Below are 25,601 nucleotides of genomic sequence, written 5' to 3' on the forward strand. Positions count from 1 at the left end.
TGTTTTACACAAATAAACTGTTTACATTTTCACAGCCTCTGCAGACTTTTTCACTCTGTAGAAAGGTGTTTCACCATGCTGAATGTATCTTCCAACTACTTGCTTCGTGGATACTGTTTTTTCAACCAAGCTGAATTTACTTTATTAATCCAGTAGGTTTTATTTTCCTCTGCTCTGTGGAAACACTGCCTGCAGTTCAACGGAAAACTCTCTGAATCTGAGTCATTCATGAAGAATCAGTTGTGTTGAGGAGGGAAGAAGCTTTGGTTTCTTACAGAATCTGGTACATACGTTTTCGTTTTATGAGCATTTATAAATGACATGTAAAACTGTAGTGACTAAGCCTAAACTTAAAGCCACTGAGGGCTGCATAGACAGGGATGGTAGTCTGATGCGCTCTTCCGTAGCACTTCTGGTGAAATTAAGAGTCCAAAACCAGCGTCTTGAGTTATATGGGGTTTATTTGCTCACCTCAATCCAATATTGAGTGGACACCTACAAGTGCATGTATCCAGTTTTACCAATAAAAAGTCGCAGCTCCATACGGTCAAAAACTATTTGCCCTTTCTTCCGTCGAGCAACACCTGTTACTTGACAGACGGTTCCTACCTTAAATACGTGCCCTTAATCCCTTAGAGTGCTATCTGGTGAATAAATTAGTGTCCTATACACATTGACACACGCATTGTTGTAACTGGCTCCTACAAAAAGCGAGGGATTTTCGTTGAAATATCACAATTTGAAACTTAGATTGGTGTTCGAGGATCATTGGAGAGTTGTAAATCCGACAATTCTTTCTGCTTTTTATAGCTTCTAACTGATGAATGGCGTCATTTTGGCATTTTTTGAGTTAAGATGCCTTTAAAACCCGACCGGTATTCGCGTGCAGAGAATTAATATCACTGGACTGTTTAGTCTCTTAAAGTCTGACTGCGGCCAAAGAAAAAGGAATCAAAGCCTTAATCATCTTAAGGTGACAAGGTGACGGTCCAGGAAATAAAGACAGAAAGTACAAAAGACAACAAAATCATGTTTAAACACATCTCTTTAACTCCACCAAACATTTTAAACATAAGATGAGTTTAGAAAAACAGCGGACTGCTCCTTTAACATAACAGCACAGATCTTACAACATCTTTTAAATCAACCACGATTCTCAGAACAGTTTTCATTGAGCTTTTTCTTTGGCGTAACAAACAGCTGACAAGCTCGCAGCATACATTCCCGGCTGTCTCCGATAGAAATATCAAGGCGCGTTAGAAAAATAAAAACCTGATCCAGCACAGCTTCTCCCAGTAGGAACATACGGAGCTAAACTGGGAAAGAACCAGTTTCTTCTGGTAAGGCGTTTAGTCCGCTTCACACCCGCAGAGTTCAGTAAAGATCGCAGCATCAGGAAACCCAGGACATGACTGCAGATTTCCAGCAGGTTCTCGGCCACATCGGCGAAGGCGGGAAAAGTTTGTTTGTGAATAAAAAGGCAGGAAACACTGAGCAGCGACAAACATGTTAGAAGGTAAGTACGTTGGAGTTTCAGGCAGCAACAAACAAGTCTGAGGTTTCAAGAATAAAGTCGAAATATATCCAGAAAGAAGTGGCACTGCTATGAGAAAATAAAATGTCACATTAAAAAAAAAAAAAGGGTAAAATTTTAAGCATGAAGTTGTAATGACTACAAGACGATTTCCAAAATGCAAAGTAAAATGAAGTTGGTATGTTTTCAAGAAGAAATTTGCAATACTAAGTCGGAATGTTTTAAGAAAACACAACATTTGATGAAAAACATAACATTAGTAATATTTTGAGGGTACAGTTAGAACAGCTAGAAAACTAATTGTTTTTTCAGGAAACAAGTGGAAGTCTGAATATTTTGAGGATAAATTCAGAACATTTTGGGAAAAAAAATGCAAAATCATGAGCAAGAAGTTGTAATATTTTGAGGATGAAGTCTGAAATATTCTGGGAGTAAAGTAATATTAGCTAAACAAAGTTCTTTGTTTTTTTGTTTGTTTTTAAGAAAACAGTGCAAGAACAAAGTCAAAACCTTTCCAGACCAAGTTTGAATATTTATAAAGTCCTAATATTTGTTAAAAAAAAAAAGAGAAGTTTTTTAAAAACTTAATTCAAAGGTTGCAACACTGCAACTCAAGAATTACACTGTAAAAAACAGAATATTTAGAACAGTTTTTAATTGTAATTTTTGAATAATTTAGCGTTATTTTACAGATTTTTCCTGTTTTGTTAAATTATATTTAAGTAGCAAATAACAATGTTGATTATAAAAGAAAAGAACTGCCCAAAACTGGACATAATGTCCATATTAACTGTATTTAACTGTTAATGTATTACAAACCGTTTTATTTAACCTTTTTTTCACCAGGTAACTTGGTTGAGAACTGGTTCTCATTTTCAAAAAACGACCTGGTAACTTGTTCTTTTGCAATGTTTGACTGTAAAATTAAAGTGTTTGAATATATTTAAATCAGCTAAAAATATCATTATTTTACAGATATTTGATGTTACTTTCACCGTTATTACAGTTTTTGAATGTTACAGTATTACATTTTATATTTTTCAGTTGTTTTTTTTTACAGTGTAGTTCATCATGTTGCATTTATTAAGATGTTATATTAGATGTAATACTTTGAAGACAAAATTTCAAGTATTGGTGACATTATTACAGAATGAGGTCAGAATATTTTGAGAATAAATTCATAACTTCTTGAAAACAATTTTGCAAAATCATGAGCAAGCATTTGTCATATTTTGAGAATAAAGTTGAAATATTACGAGAAAACAGTCAAATAAGGCAGCTGCTTGTGATAATATCAGACTGATGGTTTGTTTATGCTGCTCTAATTTGACAAGGAATTCCTTAACTGTCCAATAGTAGCACAACAAAACTAAGTCTTTACCTTGAAATACTCTGATAAAAATGCAAACATGTTCTTGAACGTTTTTCTAAAATCCCAACTTCTTGCTGAAAATATTTCCACTGTATCACCAAAATCTCAGAGCAGTTTCCCAATGAAAACATAAAGCTGAACTTTATAGCTCCGCGATTCATCTCCAGCCGTCAGTTTAAACCTAAAAGTCTGTTTGTTGTTAAAAAAAGATTCAGTCAATGATTTCCCCTGAAAAACAGTCCGGTCTGATGATTCAGTCCTGTTTTGAAAAAGTGGATTTAATCCAAGTGAGAAAACCGTCCATATTCTGCACCTTTGCTAAAAAAATTTACTTCTGAAAAAAGAAAAGTATTTGTTGTCATATCCGAGGAGCGTCCTCAGGGACCCGCAGAGGGCCACAGACCACAGTTTGGGAACCGTTCTACTCGCTAGTCTTTAGTTCGATTCCCGTCTTGGAGTCCTGAAGCAAGGCACTGAGCCCCAGCTGACATCAGGAGGCGCACCACGACACTTCACCGTGACGTCGCCACAAACGGGTTTGAATCCCGAGCGTCCAGGTGATCGCTGCCGAGGTGCTGCTGAGCAAGGCACTGAGATACATCATGTGCAGCTGGACCTCGCGGAGGAATAAATCCGATGACTGAGTGCAAAACGGGTAATAAGTCATCATCACCTTCATCGTCTCTCTAGCGAAGGAATGCCGGAGCAGTGTTAATAAAACGTTCAGATAACGTCTCTCTGCAGCCTCCAAACATCCAAACAAACGTCCGGTTAAAGCGGAGGAGACGACTCGACTTTCTGATGGGAGGCAGGTCGAACCGGAGGAAGAGGTGGACGTCTGCAGAGAGACACGGTCACTGTTTGTCATTTTGTCCATCAACATTTCCAATTTACAGTAAAAAATTAAGAAAACGTCACATTTTTATCACTATTTGTCATTATTAATCATACTCATTCACATAATGTTTGGCCTCAACAATTTGCATCCATTACATTGAGTTAATGCATCTTCTAATAAAACTACACTGTTAGCTTTTCCCCAATGAAGGTTTTTTTAAATCGTCAGTCTTAACTGTCTGCTAACATAAAGGACGTGACTTAATATGTATAACGTTTTTCTGGGGAAAAAAACCTGCATAAAAACAACACAGAGCCTCTGAACGGTCACAGATGGAATTTTTCTTGATTAATTTGACAAAACCTTCCAACATCTGAATTCATTCTTTCTCCATAGAGGACTCCTGACCAGAACTTGGGTTGGTTTTCCCTCAGCCCTGTCTGTCAGTGAGTCTGTCTGAGTGTTTACTGGACAGGCTGCACGGTGTTTCCCTAAACTGGTCCACTGTGTTAGAACTGAACTGGACCAACTGTTCACAAGGATCAGAAGGAATGCAAAGCAGATTATGAGGAAAGTAATCCAGAAAATAATCCCCGCTGTGGCCTTCTGTATGTGGTGCTAAACTGATATTTTCAGTAATTCACACAAACAGCAGGAAACTGCCGCTCACACTCTGACACTCCTTGAAACTGGTGCATCATGTGCTGAATATGCAGCTTCCGGTTCAACAGTCAGTCTGTCTGTCACCAGATCATTTACACTGACTGAATGTTTGTCTCTGCTTTCAGTCTTAGAACTGATCAAACCAAACCTCACTTTTCAAACTTTTCTTTGTTTCTAAAAAATGTTCTCTCTGTCTGAAAAGAAAAATCTTTACTTAGTAAAAATGGTCGTCATTTTCAAAGTGCCCTCACTACTGTAAAAATAACCCTGACAAAAAAGTCCTCCCATTAAAGAAATGTCTTCACTTAAAAATTTGTTTTTTTTAAAAATCCTTAATTTAAAAAAAAAAATTTAAAAAAATCCTCATATTCTGAAAACGTTTTTCACTTACTGAAAAATGTCCCGATCAAACAAAAAACCAAATGTTCACTTTAAAAAAAAAATGACTTCACTTCTTAACAAAGAAATGCCCTCACCATAAAAATGGTTGTTGCTTACTAAAAATGTCCTCACTACGAAAAAAATGACCTTACTCCTTCAAAATATCTTCACTTTGTAAAAACTTGTGTCCGCATTCTAAAATGTCCTCATTTAGTTAAAAATGTCTTACTATGTTAAAACTGTCTTCACTTTGTAAAATGTTCTCACTTCCCTCCCTGTGTCTGAGAACACTCGCTGTGACAGTCGTACCTGTTGGGTCCGGCAGCAGGTGCAACGGCGCCCTGCGGCGGTGGTTTGGTGCTGGCCGGGTATCCAGGGTGAGGCGGGATGTGGGGGTGGGCAGGCGGGGCCAGAGGGCGGGGCTTTTTGGGCACCACAGGTTTGAGTGGAACAGAAACCTGAAGAGAGAATCATTGGGATTCTTGAAAAAATTAAATCTCTGCATGTTTTGCTTTGCAAGTTATATTTACTTCATTCATAGAACACACAGAAAACTGAAAATCTGAGAAATTTTAGAGGCCAGAACCATAATTGCTGCTTCAAAAAATAATTTATTTGATTGAAATAGTTGATTAACTGTAAATGTTAATTCATAAATCACTGTAGGTCTGGAACTTACCAGGTGACATGATAGTACAGGTAAATCCATCAGTATTAATTTAAAATCACTAACTGCCAGCCCGATGCTCACTTGTGTTCCTGACCGCCTCACGTATATCTGGTATCATTTAGTCTGATTCCAGCAACCAATTATGTCCAACCAATCGATCACCCGTCAAACTTACCTTCCTTCTTCATCCACTATCAGAAGATGTCAATAATCACAGTGATTGATCGCCCAATCACAAATAACTACTCCAATCAATGAGTCACAATCACATCTATCACCTTCTCAGAGCTTCATTCGCTGCCAGTTTACACCAACATCAGAAGCTTTCTACATGCTACAAAGCTGCATGCTAACAGCGAGCAGCATGCAGGTGCAAGCGTACCTGTTCAGGTGTGACAGGGTCGGGGGGGAGGGGCTTGTTGGGAGGAGCTGGTCGGCTCACCAGCAGCTGGAAGGTTAGTGAGGAAGAGAGGAAGAGTGAAGCTCCAGCGACACAGACAAGGACACAGAGGACAGCGAGGACGCAAAGGTCTGAGCTTCATTTTTAAATTCTGCAGTTTCTCTGACATGAGAAACCAAAAGATCCGACTCATATAAAAGCGTTTTCATTTTAACAGCGCAGCATGCAGACAGAAACAGGATTAATGACAAAGAAACATAAGACATAAAGACAGAGATCATGCTTTAACAGTCCGCTTTCACAAACACAGACTCTGACTTTTACATCTAACAGTCCAAATACACACAAGACGTTTATCTGCCCAGCGTTGGAGTTTGATATGGATTCTAACAAATTAAAGTTTGTAAAACTAAGTTAAAATGAAAAGTAAATGTAAAAGCTGACAGTGCTGCTGCTTCAAACCCTTCAGCTTTATGCATTGCAAGGAAAAACCTTTGCCCTCTTTAGCATTGTAAGGATGTTTTAGGTGACACAAAAAATGCGCACAGGCTTCAAAGATACAGAAACAATGTGCACAGTAAGAAAAAGAAAAATGCAAACCCCAAAAACTTGGGGATGCATTTTAAGGGATCTACATCTCCAGAAATATAATTCCCACAGACATGAAATTTGGTGAGGACACAGACAGAATAGCTTTCAATTACCAATAAATTAATTACCAATACATTTTTCCCCAAAAATTACATATATGGATCCCTTTGCTCTATACTCCACATCATCATTTTGTCAATAGTCTTGCCATAGTTACCACACATCAAGTTCTACTGTTGCTGGAGGCCTCAAATGTTGGTGATTTTTGTCTTTCTGGGACCACAACACCACCTTTGTTGGAACATTATAGAGTTGGTTTTTTCCATTTTAAGGGGCCAATCAGCATATATCATTGTCATTTTGGACAATTTTGGGTGATTTTGGAGCATTTTCAGTAATTTTGGATCTGTCTGAAGACATTTAGGATGGCTTTCAAGTCAAAATATCAAAAGACCGGAACCTTGTCTTGCCAAACTTGCCACACACCAAATTTTATTGATGTTACAGGCCTCAAACGTTGGTGAAATGTCGACCAAAGTATTTTTAGTAAGACTTTTGGATACATCTGCAAATATATATTTACAAGAACTTTCTAGGGGGGCCGCAATACCAACGTATTTACATTTTTTAGCCATTTTCATGGGCCGTTTACTAAAAGCTTAACTCCTGTAGGATCAATTCAATTACGTGGATCTGCAGGAAACATTTTTTTCCTAGTCCTCACTAAATTTCCCGAAGCAGATAGTTTTTTTTCTGAGTTCTGTCTGAACTAACACAAACTGACCCAGATATAAGGTCTTTGTTATGGGCTTTGTGACAAATATTAATGGAATTCTTTTGTGTAAGACTGACGCACATACAAAACACAGTCAACACAAATAAGCGTTACGTTTGTCCTCCGACCAGCAGGTGGAGCTGCAGTCTGTCTATTCTGTCTCAAACACACTCGACTTGAACACGAACTGTGGACAGACACGGGACACTCAGTGACACTGCACACTACAGGTAGCGATGACTGTACCTGGCTGGAGGGAGTGGTGGGGGGGTCAGGGGGCAGAGGCTTGGTGGGGGGAGCTGGTCGCTGTTTAACCAACTGAAGCAGCAGAAATAAAAGTCAGAAGAACACTGAGTCAGTGTTTGGAACGATGAGCCAGCCCGACCTGAGCCAGTTCATACTCAGAACCAGCTGATAACAAAAAAGGAATAGTTCAACATTTTGGGAAAATCCTCCGACTTGACGTTTGACCCGAGACTATTTACATCCCCGGTAACGGATTTATTTTAAGCAGTGAACTGGTGCAAAAATGTCAAAAATGACTTTAACCATCTGTTGTTTTTTCTTTTTTAATCTAAAGCTTGTTTATAATATTCATCAAGTTTGCTAGATAAACATTACAGTGCTGTAATTTCCAGTTTGACCTGATGAAGAGAATGTTGTCTTGCTTAAACTCTGACAAAATGATACAGAAGTGAGTCTGTTTGTAACCCAGTCACCACAAAATTATTTTGTTATACAAGTCAACTGCATTCTCCCCACAACCACGTGAATGTGCTCAGTGATCACTGTGCTGACTGGTTTGGGTGTGGTAGGTGTGGCTCTGTGAGAAACTACAACAGATGTGAGCCGCATATGACACTAGAAACATGAAATGTATCGGTCTAATCATCAAGGTAGAAGAAAAACAGTTTCTCACATCTATAAATGAGTGGAACATTTCAGAAATGACATAACATTATTGGTAAAACTAAGCTTTAAATGCTACAGCTGCATTACTTCAGTGTGTAGACTCACCCACCAGACTGCTAGCAACCCAACATACAAGTGTTTGAAAACAGCAACATTTATGTACTGCTGTTCTCTTTACATTTAGTCAAATCAGTACGTATAGTCACTGAATTAGCTACTAGCAGCTCCTCTATGTAATGTATTCATGGATGGACAGCCGACTATCGATGGATTTACTGTGACACTGAAGTAAACTTGATGATTCTAAGGGGAGTTCTGAAGTATATTCTTGATCATTTCTGGATGGACTCAAAGATGTTTAGTCACATTTATTTGCTTGTTGTTTTAAACATGCTAAAAGTTTATAATCCTGGCTGAAGCAATGAGTTAAATGACCACAAAAGAAGGCACCTCTCATTGTTGTGCTAAAGACATCTGAATGGGGCTGTAGTCCTTTGTGAGAGGAATTCAATTTTTGTAGATTATCTAAGAGGACTTGAAATGATGAACTATTCTTTTATTTTCAGACATAAATTATACACTTATGTACACCAATTGCAAAGACACACCACGCACAACTGGACAAGAGTCACTGACGACAACGACGAGACGCCACAGAGACGCTTATAACAGCAAAACAACAGCGCTACTTGATCTGAACGCACATGAACACAGACGTGAACACCTCCAGGTGAGGTTACCTGTGGCGGGGGTTTTAGGGCAGGGTCAGGGGGGAGTGGCTTAGTGGGAGGAGCAGGTCTGTCATGAACCTGATAGGAGAGAAAACAGGAAGCAGAGGAACAGTGACAGCTGAAACATGCGCACAAGAGAGGAGAATCGAGGTCCAACAGGCAGGTGTGTTAATGTGAGCTACAAGAGCAAGAAAAGAAAAACAGTGGCAGCTGTACAAAAGCTCGGCTGGCTTTTGTCAATCACTGAATATGAAAATCAGCAACATTTGTTTCACTTCATTTTTCTGCAGTCACAAGACATTCTGATGTTTTCAGAGGGCATCATGAGAACTGTCCTACAAAGGAAAACCAATCTTTCACACTTTGTTGACATCTGGTTTATTATACATGCATTGTGCTGCTAATTTTCTACTGTAAGTTTCCTGATAACTTCCTAAAAATAGCTGATATTAAGCTGGAAATGACGAAAGTTCAATGCTGTTTTGTGCTACTTTTATGGAATATGGCCTGCAAGTTAGTGACTGATCCAAGTCATTTAATAATCAGCATCTGTTGAGGCCCTAAACATTTTTTTTCTTTTTATGATAATACACACGTCAGGTATTATAGATCAGCTGTAGTTCCGGGTCAGCCACCAGGTGGAGCCTCTTACTATTTGGGTGCCATGTTGGCAAGCATAGAGCATTGTGGGTGTTTAGCTAGAAAAGGGGAAACATGACAAAGACTTCTGTGATGCTTAATGACCAGCAAACAAGTGTCATACTGAGCAGGGATAAACTAGGAGAGGATTCCTAAAGTCCAGTGGAACAACTGATGGCCATTGTTGCAGCTATTTAATTGCTTTGTTAAACAACAATTCTGATCTAGCAACTTTTTTCAGAAAAGAAATCTAAAAGTTCTGCACTCAGCGCAACCCTGAAGACATGATTGACTCAGCTGTGACCATTTTTCAGGTTAACTGCAGGCTGTGTTTACACAGAGGAGAGAGGACAATGGAAACAAAGCAAAACGGTAAATTGTTACATTTCAAAAGTATGTAGAGTCACTATTTTTTTCGTGTTGGGAAACACCACATACTGCTTGTGGGAAAAATGTTGATTCCGGGTTTACAAAATTAATCTCGAAACAACTAAAAAGATACAATTAGATTTTTTCTTTTGTTTTCCTATGACTGTCTGCAGGTTCTAATTCCACCTGTGTGTCTGTACCTCATCTGTCTTTACTCTCATCTCTTGACTGTTTATCTCCTGTTCACATTGTCTCCTTGTTTCTCTGTGTTCTTCAGAGTTTTGGTTTACCCCTTTCATCTGGTTGTTTTTCTTCTGTGGAGTCTTTTCTTGGAGTTCACCTGCTTGAACCCTGCAGTACCTTTTGGTTTTTCATCTGCAACAAGTTTTGTTTGCCTTACTCGACCACCTCTATGTCTGCATTTGGTCTTTATTTTGACACGTACATCACAAAGTTTTGGCAACTCCAAGTGGTGATCTTACAAAGAAATGTGACAATGTTTTTTCGTGGATCTGATGTGATGTGCAGTGGCGGCTGGTCAATACGGGGCGCAAGGGCGCCGCCCCACTACTACTGACTAGATAAAAAGTAGTTCTCAAACACAATGTTAAAATTGAATTAATTATAATAAAATGAATAATAACATTCATATCCTTTTGCCATATTAACAATATTTGTATTATTAGCAGATTCAGAATTAGTCTTCACTGCGTGTTTACTAATTTTACACTTCCTGGATCCGGGGCGCCGGCCACATGAGTGTGTACGTAGCTCGAACAACTTTTCGTGATCATGTGACCTTGATCCGGACTCTGATTGGCAGCTGCAGACGTTCTCACGGGGCGCAGCTTGGTGCGTCCCGGACCCGTCCACTTTTGCTGTAAGCCAATTAATTTTGTCTTTATTTGCTTTTGTCTTCTGTGGTTGGACATCAAAACTGTCCTTTGATGTTCTTACGACTGAGCCTTAAATACATATCCAACACCGTCACACGGCCTTTCCTGTCGCTCTTCTACAAGATCACAGCTACTGTAGTGATGACTAAATGCATCGGCCAATGCTGTCAATGGAGAAAAGGCTGCTCACGGAGGTGAGTGACTTCAACCAAAAAGTCAGAGAGAAGTCTACTGAGCAGAAAGAGAGGTGAGCCATTTTTTTTCAAATAGCTCCAGAATGCATTTGCGACCCTCTTTTTGAGAATGTGAACTGATGAGCATGATGATCATGAAGCTGTATTAGTGTCACTGTAATCGGCACAGGAAGCTGCTGTGTGGACCACAGTGGTGGAAAGTAGGACGTTTATAACTTCAGTGTATCGCAGTATTTACCTTAAAAATGAGGTCTTCTCATGAAAAACAGAGCGCACCTGCATTCGCTGTTTTTCCACTCATATAAAAGAGCGCATGTAGAATACATGTAACTGGGTTTAACCTTGGACAAATCTGACATCAGAACGCTCTAGTTTATTATTTTTAAAGTAATTTTTGGCCGCTGTCAGAGCATACCACAGCCACCAAACAGCAGTACTGCAGTGTGCTATGTGGCCCGGTTATGGAGCATCAGCAGCGTCTATCGATAAGAAAATGTTCAGAAAGTCGTATGTTTTGTGTGTGACCAGGTGGGAGGTGCAACAAAATGAGAAAGTAGGTCGTAACGGTGCTACCAGTGAAAAAGTCAGTCTGGAGCTCTGAATAGTTTTTTGTTTTGTTTTGTTTTGTTTTATTACTTATCTTGTGTGTTTTGAGTTTGTACAGATCCTGTAAACATTGATGAAAGTTTGATGAATGGTTTTGAAATGTTGTTTGAGTCAGTCTTAATAATGTTAAATTAGATTACAATTAGAATATCCTCCAAAGGTAGAAAATTTGCATTCCTGTAAATAGTTGTGCCTGATGTTACTCATATTCTAATTTCTGATTTAAAATAAAAGGTCATTTGCAGACTGCGCCCCCCACCAAAAATTTTCACCACTGGTGATGTGGCGCATCTCCAAATATTTAAAAACAACAAACAAACCTGATAAGAGCAAAGTAGACATTCAATCATTACTTCTGTCAGATGTTGCGGGAGTTTTATCAGGGGGCGTGGTCAGTGTGGTAAGGTTGCTATGGTTACCTCTTTGTGGGACGGGTTCAGTGGGATGTCAGTCTGTGGGTTCAGGTGGTATCTGAGCGGTCGGACCTGCTCCCCGTTCCTGCCGTCTGCTCGCTCCATCACTGGAGTCCTGCCATGTGACGGAAATTAAAGAAAATCTGCTGTTTGAATGTGCTGGTGGCAGATTTTACGGACATTTATGTGCATGTGCTGGCAATGCAATGTGACACATAAAAGATTCTAATCAGGATCAGGGTCCAAATACCTTATCTCTAGTTCTAATAAATTCATTTCTCTGCACATAAGTACAACACCACTAAGACCACAAACTAAACGATCCTGCTGACTTAAAGCTGCACCTGGACTTTATTACCAAGAAACCTCTCTGTCATTTCCCATTTAATTCTACTAAATACCAGATCATTATTGAAGAGATTTTTAAAAATGTTGTGTTCATGTTAGGGATGACAGGAGGGTGAAGATCAGGATCAGTGCAGCTGTAAGTCCTGACGTGGTTTCTCTCTGCTGATCAGGTCTGAGAGAACAGTCAGAGAAGTGAAGGCAGCAGCTGAAGGTTTGAATGATTACCAAGACACTTTTAAACCTCTGAAACCTCAAAACCCGTGTTTAAAGGGCAGGTTAATTTTCTTTCAATCTAAGCTTAAAATTTTGATATTTCATCAAAATTACTTTATTATACAGGTGTCATTAAAAAGTTTCTAAGTATTCTGAGCTTCTCGGCACAACATGAAGTCACAAAAAACCCGCAAAACAACGTCATGTAAAATGAACAAAATGTGAAACAAATTGTCCAAGAAGTGACCAAAAAATTACTAAAATGTGACACAAAATAACCACAAAAAGACGGAAAACAACAAAATGTGGCACAAAATTACCAGAATTTGACACAAATTGACCAAGATGTGACACAAAATAACTAAAATGTGACACAAATTGACCACATAGAGACATAAAACTACAAAGTGTGATGCAAATTACCGCAAAAAGATGGAAAACAATAAAATGTGAAGGCACATTACCAAAAAATTTGACACAAATTGATAAAAATGTGACACAAATGACTAAAAAATGACTTCAAAACCATGTAACGTGACATAAAACAATAACAAAAATGTGCAAAGCAACAAAAAGGGACACAAAACAACAGTAAGAGACAAAACTGTCTCTCAGAGTTTGTAGAGGCTATAAAAATATAAATAGTCAAATATCTATAGTATCTGGTACGTCCATCTTTTTCCAGTGTTGGTAAAACATTTTATTAATTAAATATTTTGAGACATTGAACTTTTTTAATCTCTGTTAGTCTGATTGTGTCTTACTACACAGAAGATATTTCTGCTCACAGTGAGTAAAAATGAGACAGGAGCAATAAAAAACACCCAGAAACTGCTTGAAGTTCAGAGACGTTTCAGTGTCACAAATTACAATCTGGCCTTCACCTCTCTGACTCTGCAGGAACAGACTACCGACCAGAACCAGCAGGTCCAGCAGTACCTGGAGACGTGGGCAGGGTCAAATTCCAAACCCCACATCTCACAGTCAGCCACACTGCATTGTGGGTAAGAAAATACATCAGAATCAGGCTGAAGATGAGTTCAGTCACGCTTCTTTGAGGAAACTGAAGCAGTTCATTTTATAACTCCCAGCAAATAAAAGGTTTATAAAACACTTTAACAAACAGCGAAGCAGTGAGCAGAGACACTACCACTGTTTACTGCCTGTTTATGTATTTGTCAGCGACTTCAAACCTAATGGTCCTTTAAAAAAACTTCTGGTGCTGCATATCAAGGCCACTGCTACTAAAAAAATGTAGGAGGTCATGATATCTTGAGAGCAAAGTTGTAAGAAGAAAGAAGAAAGAAAGTTTACATTTAGCAAAAAAACTCAAAATGTCATCAAAATAAAGTTCCTGTAGCGTCAGTGTTACCGGCTGTGCTGTCGCGCTTTGTGAAACGGGCTGTTTGGTCCCAGACAAAAGAGGCTCCGCCGGAAACGAGGGAAGCGAAGAGCAAGGAAGAGGAGGACCACCGGCAGGATGAAGAGGAAGATGACGAGCAAGGCAACTCGGACCGGATCCGACTCTAAACACAGAAATATTAGCAGGTTAGCTGGAGTCAGACAGAAGCTGGAAATGGGAGATATTTGTCAATGTGAGGCACCTCGAGCAGCTTGGGCCGGTCCACTGTCAATGCTTCCTCCATGACCAGAGTACCTGCAGTCAGGTGGAGCCCAGCCCACCTCGCAGTGACAGTTCTTATTACTGTTACACACCTGAAACACACACGACACACCACAATATAGACAGCGTAGATAGGATAAACCCTGTTTCAGTCTGACTCCACTTCTTTCCTCAGTCTCTCGCAATACCGAAGCTCTTTTCTGGGTTTTTCCATTTCAAATCATCAGATTATAAGAAATTATAAGAACAATTTCTGCTCCACCATCTCTGATTTACCTGAATTTTCTAAGCATAATTGGGCTTAATTGCCCATTGATTCACTTCCAGCACTTTTTCTTCACACTGAAATTTGAGGCTGTTTGAACAACAATATCTTGGAAACTATTAAAGATAAAAGCAATACTGAATAAATGGACAAAATAATCTCTGATTATTGGTGAGCTGAAATACGTCGTCATGAAAAATGTCCCATCTTTGAGTTCAATTTGGTCAACTAGTGATATTTTCTGAACCCTATGTAGCTTCATGTCACAATAATACAAAACAAAGTTATATAGAATACTTTTAATATAAAATACTTGGTCACAAAAATAGAAAAAAGTTATTTTTCATAACTGATTGAGCAGGAATCACATGTTGTACCATAAAAACAAAAATATCGTTAGATATTCTAATCCAAGTAGGACAGAGTGCTGGAGTTTCAAGATGGTTCTCAAAATAAAACTAAGAAAATGTACTTGTTTAATATGGGCATATTCCATAAAAATCCTGTTGTATTTAATGGCCTTGATTTTCTTTCTCCATTTAGTACAGTTGTGACTCGATAATCCGACACTAAATGTAAAACCTTCTTTTATGCTGGATAGCAAGGCTGTCGGATTGTCAAGACAGAAGTCGAGATACAAGGAGGGCTTGATGTTTGAATTGTATATTGAATTGAATATCCGAATATTTGGCACAGAGGAAACCTGACTTGATCTCAGGATTACTTAACAAGTTTAAAATATAAATGGAACAAAGGAAAGAAATGCATTATGCTTTAGTAAGAAACTAACAGCAGAGTTCATGAATTCTCTGTAAGTTTTTTAATTTAGGTTGGGGGGTTTTAGCATTTCATTCAGTGTGAATTCAGTGTTGAATTTGGTTATTTACTCTGAGTCTAGTAAATTATTTGACTAAAATATAATCACAATAAATATAAATAAATAGAGTGTGGTGTCACTTTTTACCTAAACCTGACCATTTAAAGGACATTGTGCTTATTTTGAACTAAACTATGAGATGTAGTGATGCATCCTTCACTCACCCCGTGACCGTTGCATTTCCGTCGACATTCGTCCACACCGAACACAGACACGTCTTGACACTTCTGGTTTAAACAAGCCTACAACGACAGCAACAAAAACAGTCACTTTAAATAACACTTTTGTGAGAAATCCTTCTAGAAATCCCACAAAATTCTTGTGAAACTGCACCAAATGTTTCATATCTTTTATGACAAAGAAACAGTCAGCACTGTTGTGAAACTGTCAGTGATTTTTCTGTCTCCTCTGGGCTTGCGGGAGGCGCTGTCTGACCTTGCCGGGGCTGCAGGCGGTGCCCTGAGCCACGATAGCGGGGTCGGACACATCGTCGCCCAGGTGGAAGAAGGTTCCTCTGCAGACCAGGTTCAAGCGGACGGTGGTGGTGAGGATCTCAGCATTGGTGCCCAGCAGGGGGCGCTCCCTCCCGCCCTGACACTGAATCCTGCCGCAGTGAACGTCGCTGCAATGGCAACAAAACCCAACAAAAAGTGATGCAAGTTTCCATTTTATCACATATAAATAATAAACATACAGAAGCATCCTGGGAATTGTAGGCCTGAGGGACAAGGACGCAGTTACCAAATAAACAAAACAAACAAAACAAATGTATGTTTACTCTGTGTACTCACGAGTTTGCACAGGGGATGTACGAGCCGTTGGACAGCTGACCACAATTTCCATATTTGTTCCCCTTTTTATTGACTGATGAGAAACAGACAGCTGGAGCACTGGTGGCATCTGAAGGAAAAGACGTAAACCAGTACAACGTGGTTAAAAATCAATGTAAACTGGTTCTGGCTTATGTTAAACCACTAATATCCTCCCCAAATTGGTTAAGGCACGGTGTAAAGTAGTATAAAGAAGCTTAGATTTACTATAAACCAGTTAGGCTCAATAAAAATGAGTAATGTATCAGTACAAATTGGGAAAAACACAGCTGGCTGTGGCCCCCGATAAACTGGTCTCATAAACTGGATTTTGCTTGGTGTAAACTGGTTTAAACACAACACGACATAAACTTGCATAGATAAAGTATAAAGCAGCTTTAGTGAAAACTTGTTAAGTGTAAGATACCCGGATCAGAATAAACTGGTTTAACATCAGTAAAAACTGCTCTGGGCTCAATGTAAACTGGATCAAACTGAGTTGACCTTAGTGTAAAAGGTGTTTAGCTCAGTATCATAAGTTTAGGATCAGAGCAAAGTGGTGTTGACTCATTATAAGCGATCTATATCCAATCTCATTATAAACTAATATAGTATCAGTATGAATGTACAAAACCTTTATAAATTGGTTTAAGATCAATGTCAACTAGCTCAGTCTCAGGATAAACTGATTTAGGATCAATATAAAAAGGCAGAACCCTGATAAACTGGTTTAAGATCACTGTAATCTAGTTTAGTCTCTGTATAAACTGGCTCGGCTCAGTTTAAAGTGGACCAGCACAACTGGAGTCTTACTGGGTCCCCACAGCATCTGGCACTGGGTGTTCATGCTGGCGCAGATTCCTCCATAGCAGTAGGAGGCACCGTCCTCGCAGGGCTCTCCGTTCTGCAGGAAGACATTGGGCGGGCAGTAGGGGGAGGAGCCTGTGCAGAACTCGGGAAGGTCGCACTCTCCGAGCGGATCACGACACACTGAACCTGCCGCTCGCAGCTGAGGAAGGAGGTGAGGTTTAGTTCAAATACTGGCTGACATCAGTATCATGTCTGTGGCATCATGTCTGTCTGACCTTGCAGTCTTGGCAGCAGATACCATCAGAAGAGCACTGAGCGCCAGGAACGAGCTGACAGGTGGAGGCGTTACAGCAGGGGTCCTCACACTCCTGACCAATCAGGGCACAGCAGCACATCAACACGAAGAAGGACACACAGAAGTAACACGTATGATACTTTGATAGTTATTTCATCATCCTCTTACTGGTGTTTTTAAAGGTGTTATTGCTTTATTTGTTGGTTGTTTCTTGTTTGAAATGTGTTATAACCTGAATATATAAAGTTTCCTGATCTTACTGCAGAAAACACTATGCTGCATTAAAATAACTAAGTATTGTTATTTCAGACAGGTACAGGTGTACAGGTGAGCAGACAGTCAGCCAGGTGTACAGGTGAGCAGACAGGTGAACAGGTGAACAGTCGGACAGGTAAGCAGACAGTACCTCCAGCAGGCCACAGTCACACTCCTCTCCTTTCTCCACGTACAGGTTCCCACAGCGAGGTCCTCCCAGCAGGCGTTCTGGCTGCGGTACGTTGAACAGACACATACCACCGCCGTGCAGCAGGCTGATGGACAGATCAGAGGCGCTGCAGCTGCTGAACTGTTGACCCGGCATGAACCTGAGGTCAGAAGATGGAGGTCAGAATGTAGGCGGTTTAATGCGAACAAACAGGTTCATGATGCAGAGTGCAATGTACGTTCGTTATGCAGCTCAGAAATGCTGGAAAGGTTTTAAAAATTAGGACCTTCAAAGGCCTGTGACTCTGAAAACATTCACAGCATAAAAGTAAAACTTTGCATGGCGTCATTAAATACACAAAAGTCACTGAAGGCAAAAATCAGCTGATTCTGTGGGTCAAATGGGAACCTTTTAATATTTGGTTGATTATAATTGGAATGATCTGTAATAACTTATTTTTAGATTCTGGCCCTGCCCCAGTCTAAATACTCTGGTACCGACCCAGTCGAGGGCTCCATGATGCATCCTCCAAGCCGCGGCTCATTCTGGCATGCACAGCGACGCTCGGCGGTGTCATGGCTCATCCCCAGGTTGTGACCGAGCTCATGAGCAACAGTTGAGGCGACGCCCAAAACGCTGACCAGGTGGTCCTGAGACAGAGAAAGAGAGGGTTACGAAAATCAGCCATTAGTTTGTAGACTAGTTCCACGAGTTTCAGTTTATTTCTCTGAAATCCAAAATGGGTCACTCCATCTTAAATCATTGAGTTTTAAAACAATTTCTGGTTCACCATCTCTGATTTGACTGAGCATAACATACGAAATGTTTAATAAGCTATTAATGACATTTTTGCTTGATCAAGTATTTTCTGAAATAAAATGTTTTTTAAAAAACAAAACAAAACAACAACTCTAACTTATATTTAGAGAGGTATTTTCAAACTCCAGAACTTGGTTCTGCTTGGATTAGACCAGGGGTCTCCAATCCTGGTCTTCGAGAGCCACAGCCATGCATGTTTTAGATGTTTCCCTCTTCCAACACGCCTGATTCAAATGATCAGGATTGTTATCAGGCTTCTGCAGAGTTTGATGATGAGCTGATCATTTGAATCAGGTGTGTTGGAAGAACATCTAAAACATGCAGAACTGTGGCTCTCGAGGACCAGGATTGGAGACCCCTGGATCAGACTATCTACCAATGTTTTTGTTTTTGTGATACAACTTGACATACCTGCTCAATCAGTTTTGATAGTTCAATATAAATAGATGTGTTTCATTTTTGTGATTAAGTATGTCATATAAAAAAGTCATGCAGCGACATATGGTTCAGAAAATATCACGAGTTGGCACCTGCATTATCAGAACAGTTTTTTTTCAATGTGAGCTCAAAACTAGGACTTTCATGACAACTTCATTTTTTAAAAAAATATTTCAACTTCTCCACCAGATTATTTGATCTACTTGTCCAATAATGCAGAATTTAAAATAATTATCTCGAGAAATAACAGAGAATATTTCAGGCTTTTATCTTTCATTGTTCCTGAGATATTGGTGTCCAAACAGCCTCAAATTTTAATGTGGAAAAAAAAAAACCTGCTGAAAGTGGCTCGATAGACATTTTTAAAAATATTATCATCTCGGAAAATATGTGATAAATCAGTCTGAAATTTCACAGAAACCTTTTTAAATATTCATAGTTTATGATAAAAAAAATTTTTTTTAAGCAAATCAACCCACAACAACCCAAATGCCAAATTTCTATAGTTTGGTTATGTTATTTTTTTCCAGATTCAAGATCACTGAAGATACTTCAGCTTTCTGTACCAGACTTTAAATGTTACAGTTCTGTCTCGATCTGGATCCATACTAAGTCAACCTTGAGATCTAAACTTTCAATGGGATTAATGTGGAAAAATGTAAAGGTTGAGGAATCAATAAAACACCAATAAAAATTAGCTTCATGCATGCATGTAATTCCTGGTCCCCCGATGTTGTTGTGATGTGGGTATCAGGAAATAAAGCTCAAAATAAAGAGCCGACTCACCACGTTGACGCCACCCGACCTGTCTCTGGAGCACATGGACGACTGGGACGCCATTCCCACTGTGGTGCCATCAAAAGACCCGCCCCTGCAAAGTCAAACCATCAGTCCAGATCAATAATATAAACCAGATCAGTCGGGATCTTCAGTCCAGGGGAGTGTTCCTACATGACTAGCTGGGCGTTGTCGTGGCGAAGGCGTGGCAGCAGGTCTCTTGATCTCCACTGCAGGAAGTTGTTGAGGGTGTCAATTGGACTCTTCTCCACTCGGATCTTGTCGCGGTCGCTCCAGATCTCCAGACCAGTCAGAGCCACCCGGACGTTCAGAGGTCGATAGAACTAAAATAGGAAGAACAAGGCGGTTTGGTTCTGCTGCTGCAGTGGATTTACTTTGTCTGACAGTGACGGCAGGTCGGAGGGCTCACCCAGTCCACCTGGTTGGCCACGTCCAGCATGCGGTAGATGATGGTTTTATTGTTCTTCTGGTAGTTCAGAAACTGGGAGGAGGAAAAAGAACGCTTAGTGACACTATCTGTGGTCAGGATTTAAAATCACAAATGGCAGAATTCAAACACCCAGTGAGGAATGACTGCTAATTGTTTTGTAGATTTTATTTTGTTGATGTCTGATAAGATGAATTGCTGCCATCTTATGCCAAAAACACATCACTGCAGGTAAAAAGCCTCCATCTCATCTCCTCTACAGGCTGCACTAACTCCCAAACTTCCCAACCAAGTAAAGTAGGCATCATGTTTTAAAAAGCATGTGTGGACTTTAAAAAATATATATAAATAAATAAATAAATTTTTTAAAAAATCAGTTACCCAAGAAAACAATCAGCATATCGATCAATAAGACACAAACACACTGACCTCCTGGTGATCGGCCACCAGCACCAGTTCGATGTACTTGGTCTCAGACAGGATATCTCTCTTGGTCTGCAGACAGAACACACAGAGGTCAGAGTTACAGGACGACAAGCAGTATCAGAGGTACTTTACAATTTCCAGTTTATCCCACTTTATGCATTAACTCCATTCCAGTTTGGATAGAAATATTGTGTTCATCCCTCAACAAAGTTAAAGTATACACACACACACACACACACATACATACATGCATATATATATATACAGTGACCATAGTGAAGTGCGTCTCACCCGGTGTGTGTGCATGGAGCTGTGGATAGGCGGAATGGTGGTGTGCGACACCCCACAGCCTCCAGTGCCATCGCCCTCCAGTGGGCTGGTGGAGAACAGCAGGTGGACTCCTTCTTCTTCTCCTCGTCCACTTCCTCCACTCTCCCCTTCTCCCTCCTCGTCCTCATCGTGATGGTCATCCTCTTGCGGCTGCAGCTCGAAGCTCAGCGTGGAGTTCAAGGCGATGACGCCGCTGCAGGAGGCAACACAATTAGCTTCTCTGCAGCTCGTTACTGTTATCTGGTTTATGAGCAGATTTATAGACTCTTGTTTGAGTTTGTTTGCTTTCTCTTCTGGTTGGTCCTGCTCAATTTTAGTATCAATTACAGGTCCTGTAATTTCATAAAGTTTAAAATCAAGTCTGGAACAATGAGTTAAATTAGCAAGCAAAAGAGACGGAGCCTTCGCAGTGGAGCTGCAACTTATGGTAATTATCACTGTTGAGTATTTTCTGGATTAATCAGTCAGTTGTTTGGTCGGCTGTGGCTCAGGTGGTAGAGCGGGTTGTCCTCTAATCGCAAGGTTGGTGGTTCGATCCCCCGCCCCTCCACAGTCGAAGTGTCCTTGGGCAAGACACTGAACCCGAAGTTGCTCCCAATGGCAGGCTAGCGCCTTGCATGGCAGCTCTGTCGCCATTGGTGTATGAATGTGTGTGTGAATGGGTGAATGAGAAACATTGTAAAGCGCTTTGAGTGCCGCAAAGGTAGAAAAGCGGTATATAAGTGCAGACCATTTACCACTTGTATTTAAAATGCTGAAAAAAGTCGACCAGTGATGATGACCAAGATGATGTACTGTGTGAGCATAATGTTTTTACAGAATCTGGAGCAAACGGTTTACGGTTTTGACAAATTTATGAAGGAGATGTGGAATAAAGTGTTCCTGATGAAATACTACAATTGAATAGATGAAACCACACATCCAACATAACATGTTCAAGGATAAAGATAAAAATCCCACATTTACTTCTGCTCTTACAGTTTCTGATTCTGATTAATGGTGTTTTTTGGCTATTTTTTAAAAGGCAAGAAAACTTGCCTTTTAAAGCTGCTGTTGGGTTCAGAGGGTTAAGAACTGGTGAGAAACTACAGCCTTCCAGCATATTCCAGCAGAAGAAGTTGGCACTTAGCTGCAACGTTACACTACTGTTTATCTTTAAATACGTTAGAATATCAAAGGAATCTTTCCATCAAGGGAGCCTTGAAAAAGCACATATTTAAGCACATATTTAAGTTGTGAAGTAAAATTGTTTTGCGTGTGTTTAAATAGTGTTTTAGGATTTGATAATGCATTTGTGAACAACATAAATTACCCACAAATCTTCTCACACATTTCTTCATCTGGTTTGTTGCTCATGAAACATGCATTTCTTAAAGTTATTGTCTTTTTCTGTTTGTTGTCAGATGTTTCAATGTTTTCCTGAGTAATCCAAAGAGCTTAATGAAAGGTCTAAACCTGGCCAGCACACTGAGCTCGATCCTCTGACCCTGAAACCACCAGCTGGAGCTGCTCTCTTCACGTGAGCTGACAAATAAACCCACTAATCCTCCTTCAGCCTGCACACTCTCTGTTGCAGAGGTCAGAGGTCATGCCGAATGATCCGGATCAGTTCGACCTGCAGAGGAATGCTGATGCCGTCACTCGCTTTTTTGGTCAAGAACAGCCAAGAAACACAAAGAGCTTGGACACAGTAAATCCTGAACTCTGGAATGACCGGATTAGAGGTTTTAGGTTTAATCTGAATTTTTTCACTGTTGCTTAAGAACAAAGTTTTTCCTCTGGATAAGTGTTACAACAATAGATCCCACATGTTCTCGACTCACTGAATTTGCTGTCTTTGTAAATATTCATCTTCTCTGCATTTAAATAAGCCTCCAGTAAACTTGAGTGAATTCAACGTGACCAAGCTGCTGTTGGAGGATTTTTCCTTGAATGCTGTAGACAGTTTTACAGCTTTGACCCTGTCAGCAGATATTTACAGCTTCTGCTTTCTTTTAACTGTTTTTCAGAGCAGAAGAAGCATTTGGAAACTGTCTAAACTGGACTGCCTCGTCCTGAGCTGAACTGCTTGTTTCTGTTTGGTTGTGGGTCATGCCTACATCAGAAATTTGTCAAAACAATTCTCTGATGTAGGCATATTTTGACACTTGCAAAACGTAAAATTTAAGGTTCTGTTTACTCAAGGACAAAATCTGAGGACGGAAACAGGCCGACAGATCAAACTGACAGAACAAGAACTGAACACCATCAGAGGAGAATCTGAAAGACTCAAACAAACACTGAATGCTGCAAACTGGTTTGATTCATGTGATTGAAATATGAGAACACCAATGTTGTTTCTCCATTTAACAGCCAGATGATTCATTCACCAGACTTAATATATATATATGTTGGAAAATTATTTTGACACAGAAGGAATTATGTCTATGACAGTTAAAGTTTATCCAAAATGCACTTTTTAAAGTTTTCTCTGGGAAATGATCAGAAAACAGAAAACACATCCAGGGTACCTATGTTTGTTGTCATAGACATTAAACTGTGGCAATTTTGCTTTTGAACAATTTTGAAGTCATTTGGAACACATTTGAGAAAAGGCTGAGTGGTTTTGGACAAATCTTGGGCCTTTTTCAATAGGTTTTGAGTCAGTTTTGACAAATTTCAAGTGGTTTTGGTTTGAGTCATTTTTAATCAGCAAGAACCAGATTCAACATAACAGAAGCTGTCAAAATTCTTCCGCTGAAGACGTTCCACAACATTTATGCCTTTGTAGAGACTGACTGAGTTTATAAAAGCTGCTCCCTTGTACAGTTTTACAGTAAACACTTGGCGTTAGGGGGTTTACTGACCGGAGTCCGGAGCAGGTGCTCAGAGCCACTCTGGACTGAGGGAATCCTCTGACACTGCCGTGGTAGTAACAGTGAGTCTGCAGGCGACACAAGCACAGCAACATGACATCTGGTCACAGCTGGAAAACACAACAGAGATGTGGTGGTGCGTTCACTGACTCACCACTGGGTCAGCAATCACAGACACTCCGGTGCCGTTGGGGAGGTAGTAGAAGACGTTGGGCGGTTTGGGCAGCAGGTCGCTGCAGAGAGAGAAGAAAGTTCAGACTCAGTCATGAAGACTTAGAGTTTACTGACCAACAAGCAGTTACAGATACAAATCAGTGAATCAGCGATGTGGATCTCTTTTAGGCTGCGTAGGATTGTGAGCTTTCATTTGGGGATTGATGTGTCATCACTTTCTGGACAAAGCACATGGCTGTGCTATTAGTCATTTTAAACACTTTTCAAGGCATTTTGGGAAAAAAAACTTTTAAACATTCTGACAGGTTTTATCATTTTGGACAAGTTTCATGTAATTTCAGGCAAGTCTTTGGTATGAGTTTGAGGTGTTTTTCGTTTTTTTTTTAGTTGAAGCATTCTGGACAAGTTTTCAGTCATACTGAACAAGTTCCAGTGATTTTAGAGAGATTTTATTCATTATTATTATTATTTTATTCATTTTAAATATGTTTTGAGTCACTTAAAAAACGTTCAAGTCATTTTGATCACGTTTGTCATTTTGAAAAAAAATGCTGATTCCCTTCAGACAAGATTAAGTCTTTTGGACAAATTTCAAGTCATTTTGAACATATTTTTTTGTCATTGTAGAAGAAATTTGTCATTTTGGGAATGTTTTGAGTCACTTTGGACACATTTTCTTCTTTTTAGAAAAGCTTTGAGTCCCTCTAGACAGTTTTGAGCCATTTTGGGTACATTTTGAGTCATTTTGGACATGTTATGTTGCATGTTTGAGATCTTATGAATTTAAGTTTGTTTTCATTCTTGGTCTAATTTGACATTTGTTTTATTGTAGAGCACTTTTTAACTTTAGTTATAAAAATTAAGTTATTATTTCTCTCAAAAAAGTGGACTACTGGTGACTGCAAGCTTTGGTAAAATCTGGAGCTCTGAAGCCACAGTATCATTCATGTTCATGTCGTGTTTATTGTCACAGTGTGAGTCAAACTTACTGGTTCTTCTCCAGATCCAGCAGGAAGAGTCGTCCTCCCACCTCCAGTCCACACTGCAGCCTGTCAGGGTGACCGTCCTGAGAACAAACAGGGAGAACAGTTCCTTTATTTAAACAGAAAACAGAACAGGAAAGGCGACTACCAAACAAATGAGACAGATTTGCAAACTCAAAGTGCTGCCTACACCACCAGAAATGAAAGGTTAAGCTGAAAAACAAGTAACTTTTGTAGCACTAGAAACTGTGAGCATGCTGGTCTGATGTCTGCGTGATTTAATAAACAGCAGTCTGTGCACAGTTCATATGAGTAAACATCGCTCATTTATCTCGACTTAGTTCCATCATCATCGCTGCTGTTTCCACAAATCACCAACCGCACCAAGACCCAGACAGACACTCCAATGTTACGATGAGAGGAAACACAAATAATGGAAATTAGGAATCAACAGATTATTGGATTCAATTTTTAGCACTCTTCCCATCGCTTTTTTTTACCCATTTCCGATGAAAAGTAAATTATTTAAATAAATGCAACTCTGGCTGTAATGCAGCTGCCCTCTATTTATCTGTAGTTGAGCAACAACCTGCCCACAGTGCCATCTGACTGATCACGAGTAACAGGATTAAACTTTAAAAGTTCTCTTAAATAAACACAGAAATTTCAATGTTGTGTTATTTTTGGATTTTGACACCAACA

The 25,601-nt window shown here is 39.7% G+C and overlaps 1 protein-coding gene and 1 long non-coding RNA gene across 3 annotated transcripts in view; one reads left to right on the forward strand and one right to left on the reverse strand.

The window, feature by feature from the left end:
- Positions 1-25,428, forward strand: LOC103369820 (uncharacterized). The gene is made up of 3 exons (XR_520851.1): positions 1-2,105; positions 10,457-10,463; positions 25,417-25,428. It is a non-coding gene; the product is annotated as an uncharacterized LOC103369820 (long non-coding RNA).
- Positions 2,529-25,601, reverse strand: part of adam15 (ADAM metallopeptidase domain 15) — a 48,245-nt gene continuing 25,172 nt past the window's right edge. The window contains exons 3-22 of one of the 2 annotated variants that reach the window (XM_008298639.1): positions 24,906-24,982; positions 23,897-23,975; positions 23,734-23,810; positions 20,849-21,080; positions 20,561-20,626; positions 20,114-20,185; positions 19,858-20,027; positions 19,693-19,777; positions 18,151-18,299; positions 17,632-17,809; positions 17,206-17,298; positions 16,934-17,129; positions 16,103-16,211; positions 15,747-15,933; positions 15,476-15,553; positions 14,150-14,261; positions 13,918-14,071; positions 11,991-12,099; positions 5,098-5,246; positions 2,529-3,744 (exon numbers count right to left, since the gene is read on the reverse strand). In XM_008298639.1, the coding sequence (XP_008296861.1) occupies positions 3,678-3,744; positions 5,098-5,246; positions 11,991-12,099; positions 13,918-14,071; positions 14,150-14,261; positions 15,476-15,553; positions 15,747-15,933; positions 16,103-16,211; positions 16,934-17,129; positions 17,206-17,298; positions 17,632-17,809; positions 18,151-18,299; positions 19,693-19,777; positions 19,858-20,027; positions 20,114-20,185; positions 20,561-20,626; positions 20,849-21,080; positions 23,734-23,810; positions 23,897-23,975; positions 24,906-24,982 (2,439 nt within the window). In that variant the 3' untranslated portion in view covers positions 2,529-3,677. Of the gene's footprint in view, positions 3,745-5,097; positions 5,247-7,436; positions 8,946-11,990; positions 12,100-13,917; positions 14,072-14,149; positions 14,262-15,475; positions 15,554-15,746; positions 15,934-16,102; positions 16,212-16,933; positions 17,130-17,205; positions 17,299-17,631; positions 17,810-18,150; positions 18,300-19,692; positions 19,778-19,857; positions 20,028-20,113; positions 20,186-20,560; positions 20,627-20,848; positions 21,081-23,733; positions 23,811-23,896; positions 23,976-24,905; positions 24,983-25,601 lie in introns of those variants that run through there. The other variant, XM_008298638.1, reaches the window with a different exon arrangement.

This window comes from Stegastes partitus, unplaced genomic scaffold (genome assembly GCF_000690725.1).
Source record: "Stegastes partitus isolate 25-593 unplaced genomic scaffold, Stegastes_partitus-1.0.2 Scaffold1335, whole genome shotgun sequence".
Classification (NCBI taxonomy): Eukaryota; Metazoa; Chordata; class Actinopteri; family Pomacentridae; genus Stegastes; species Stegastes partitus.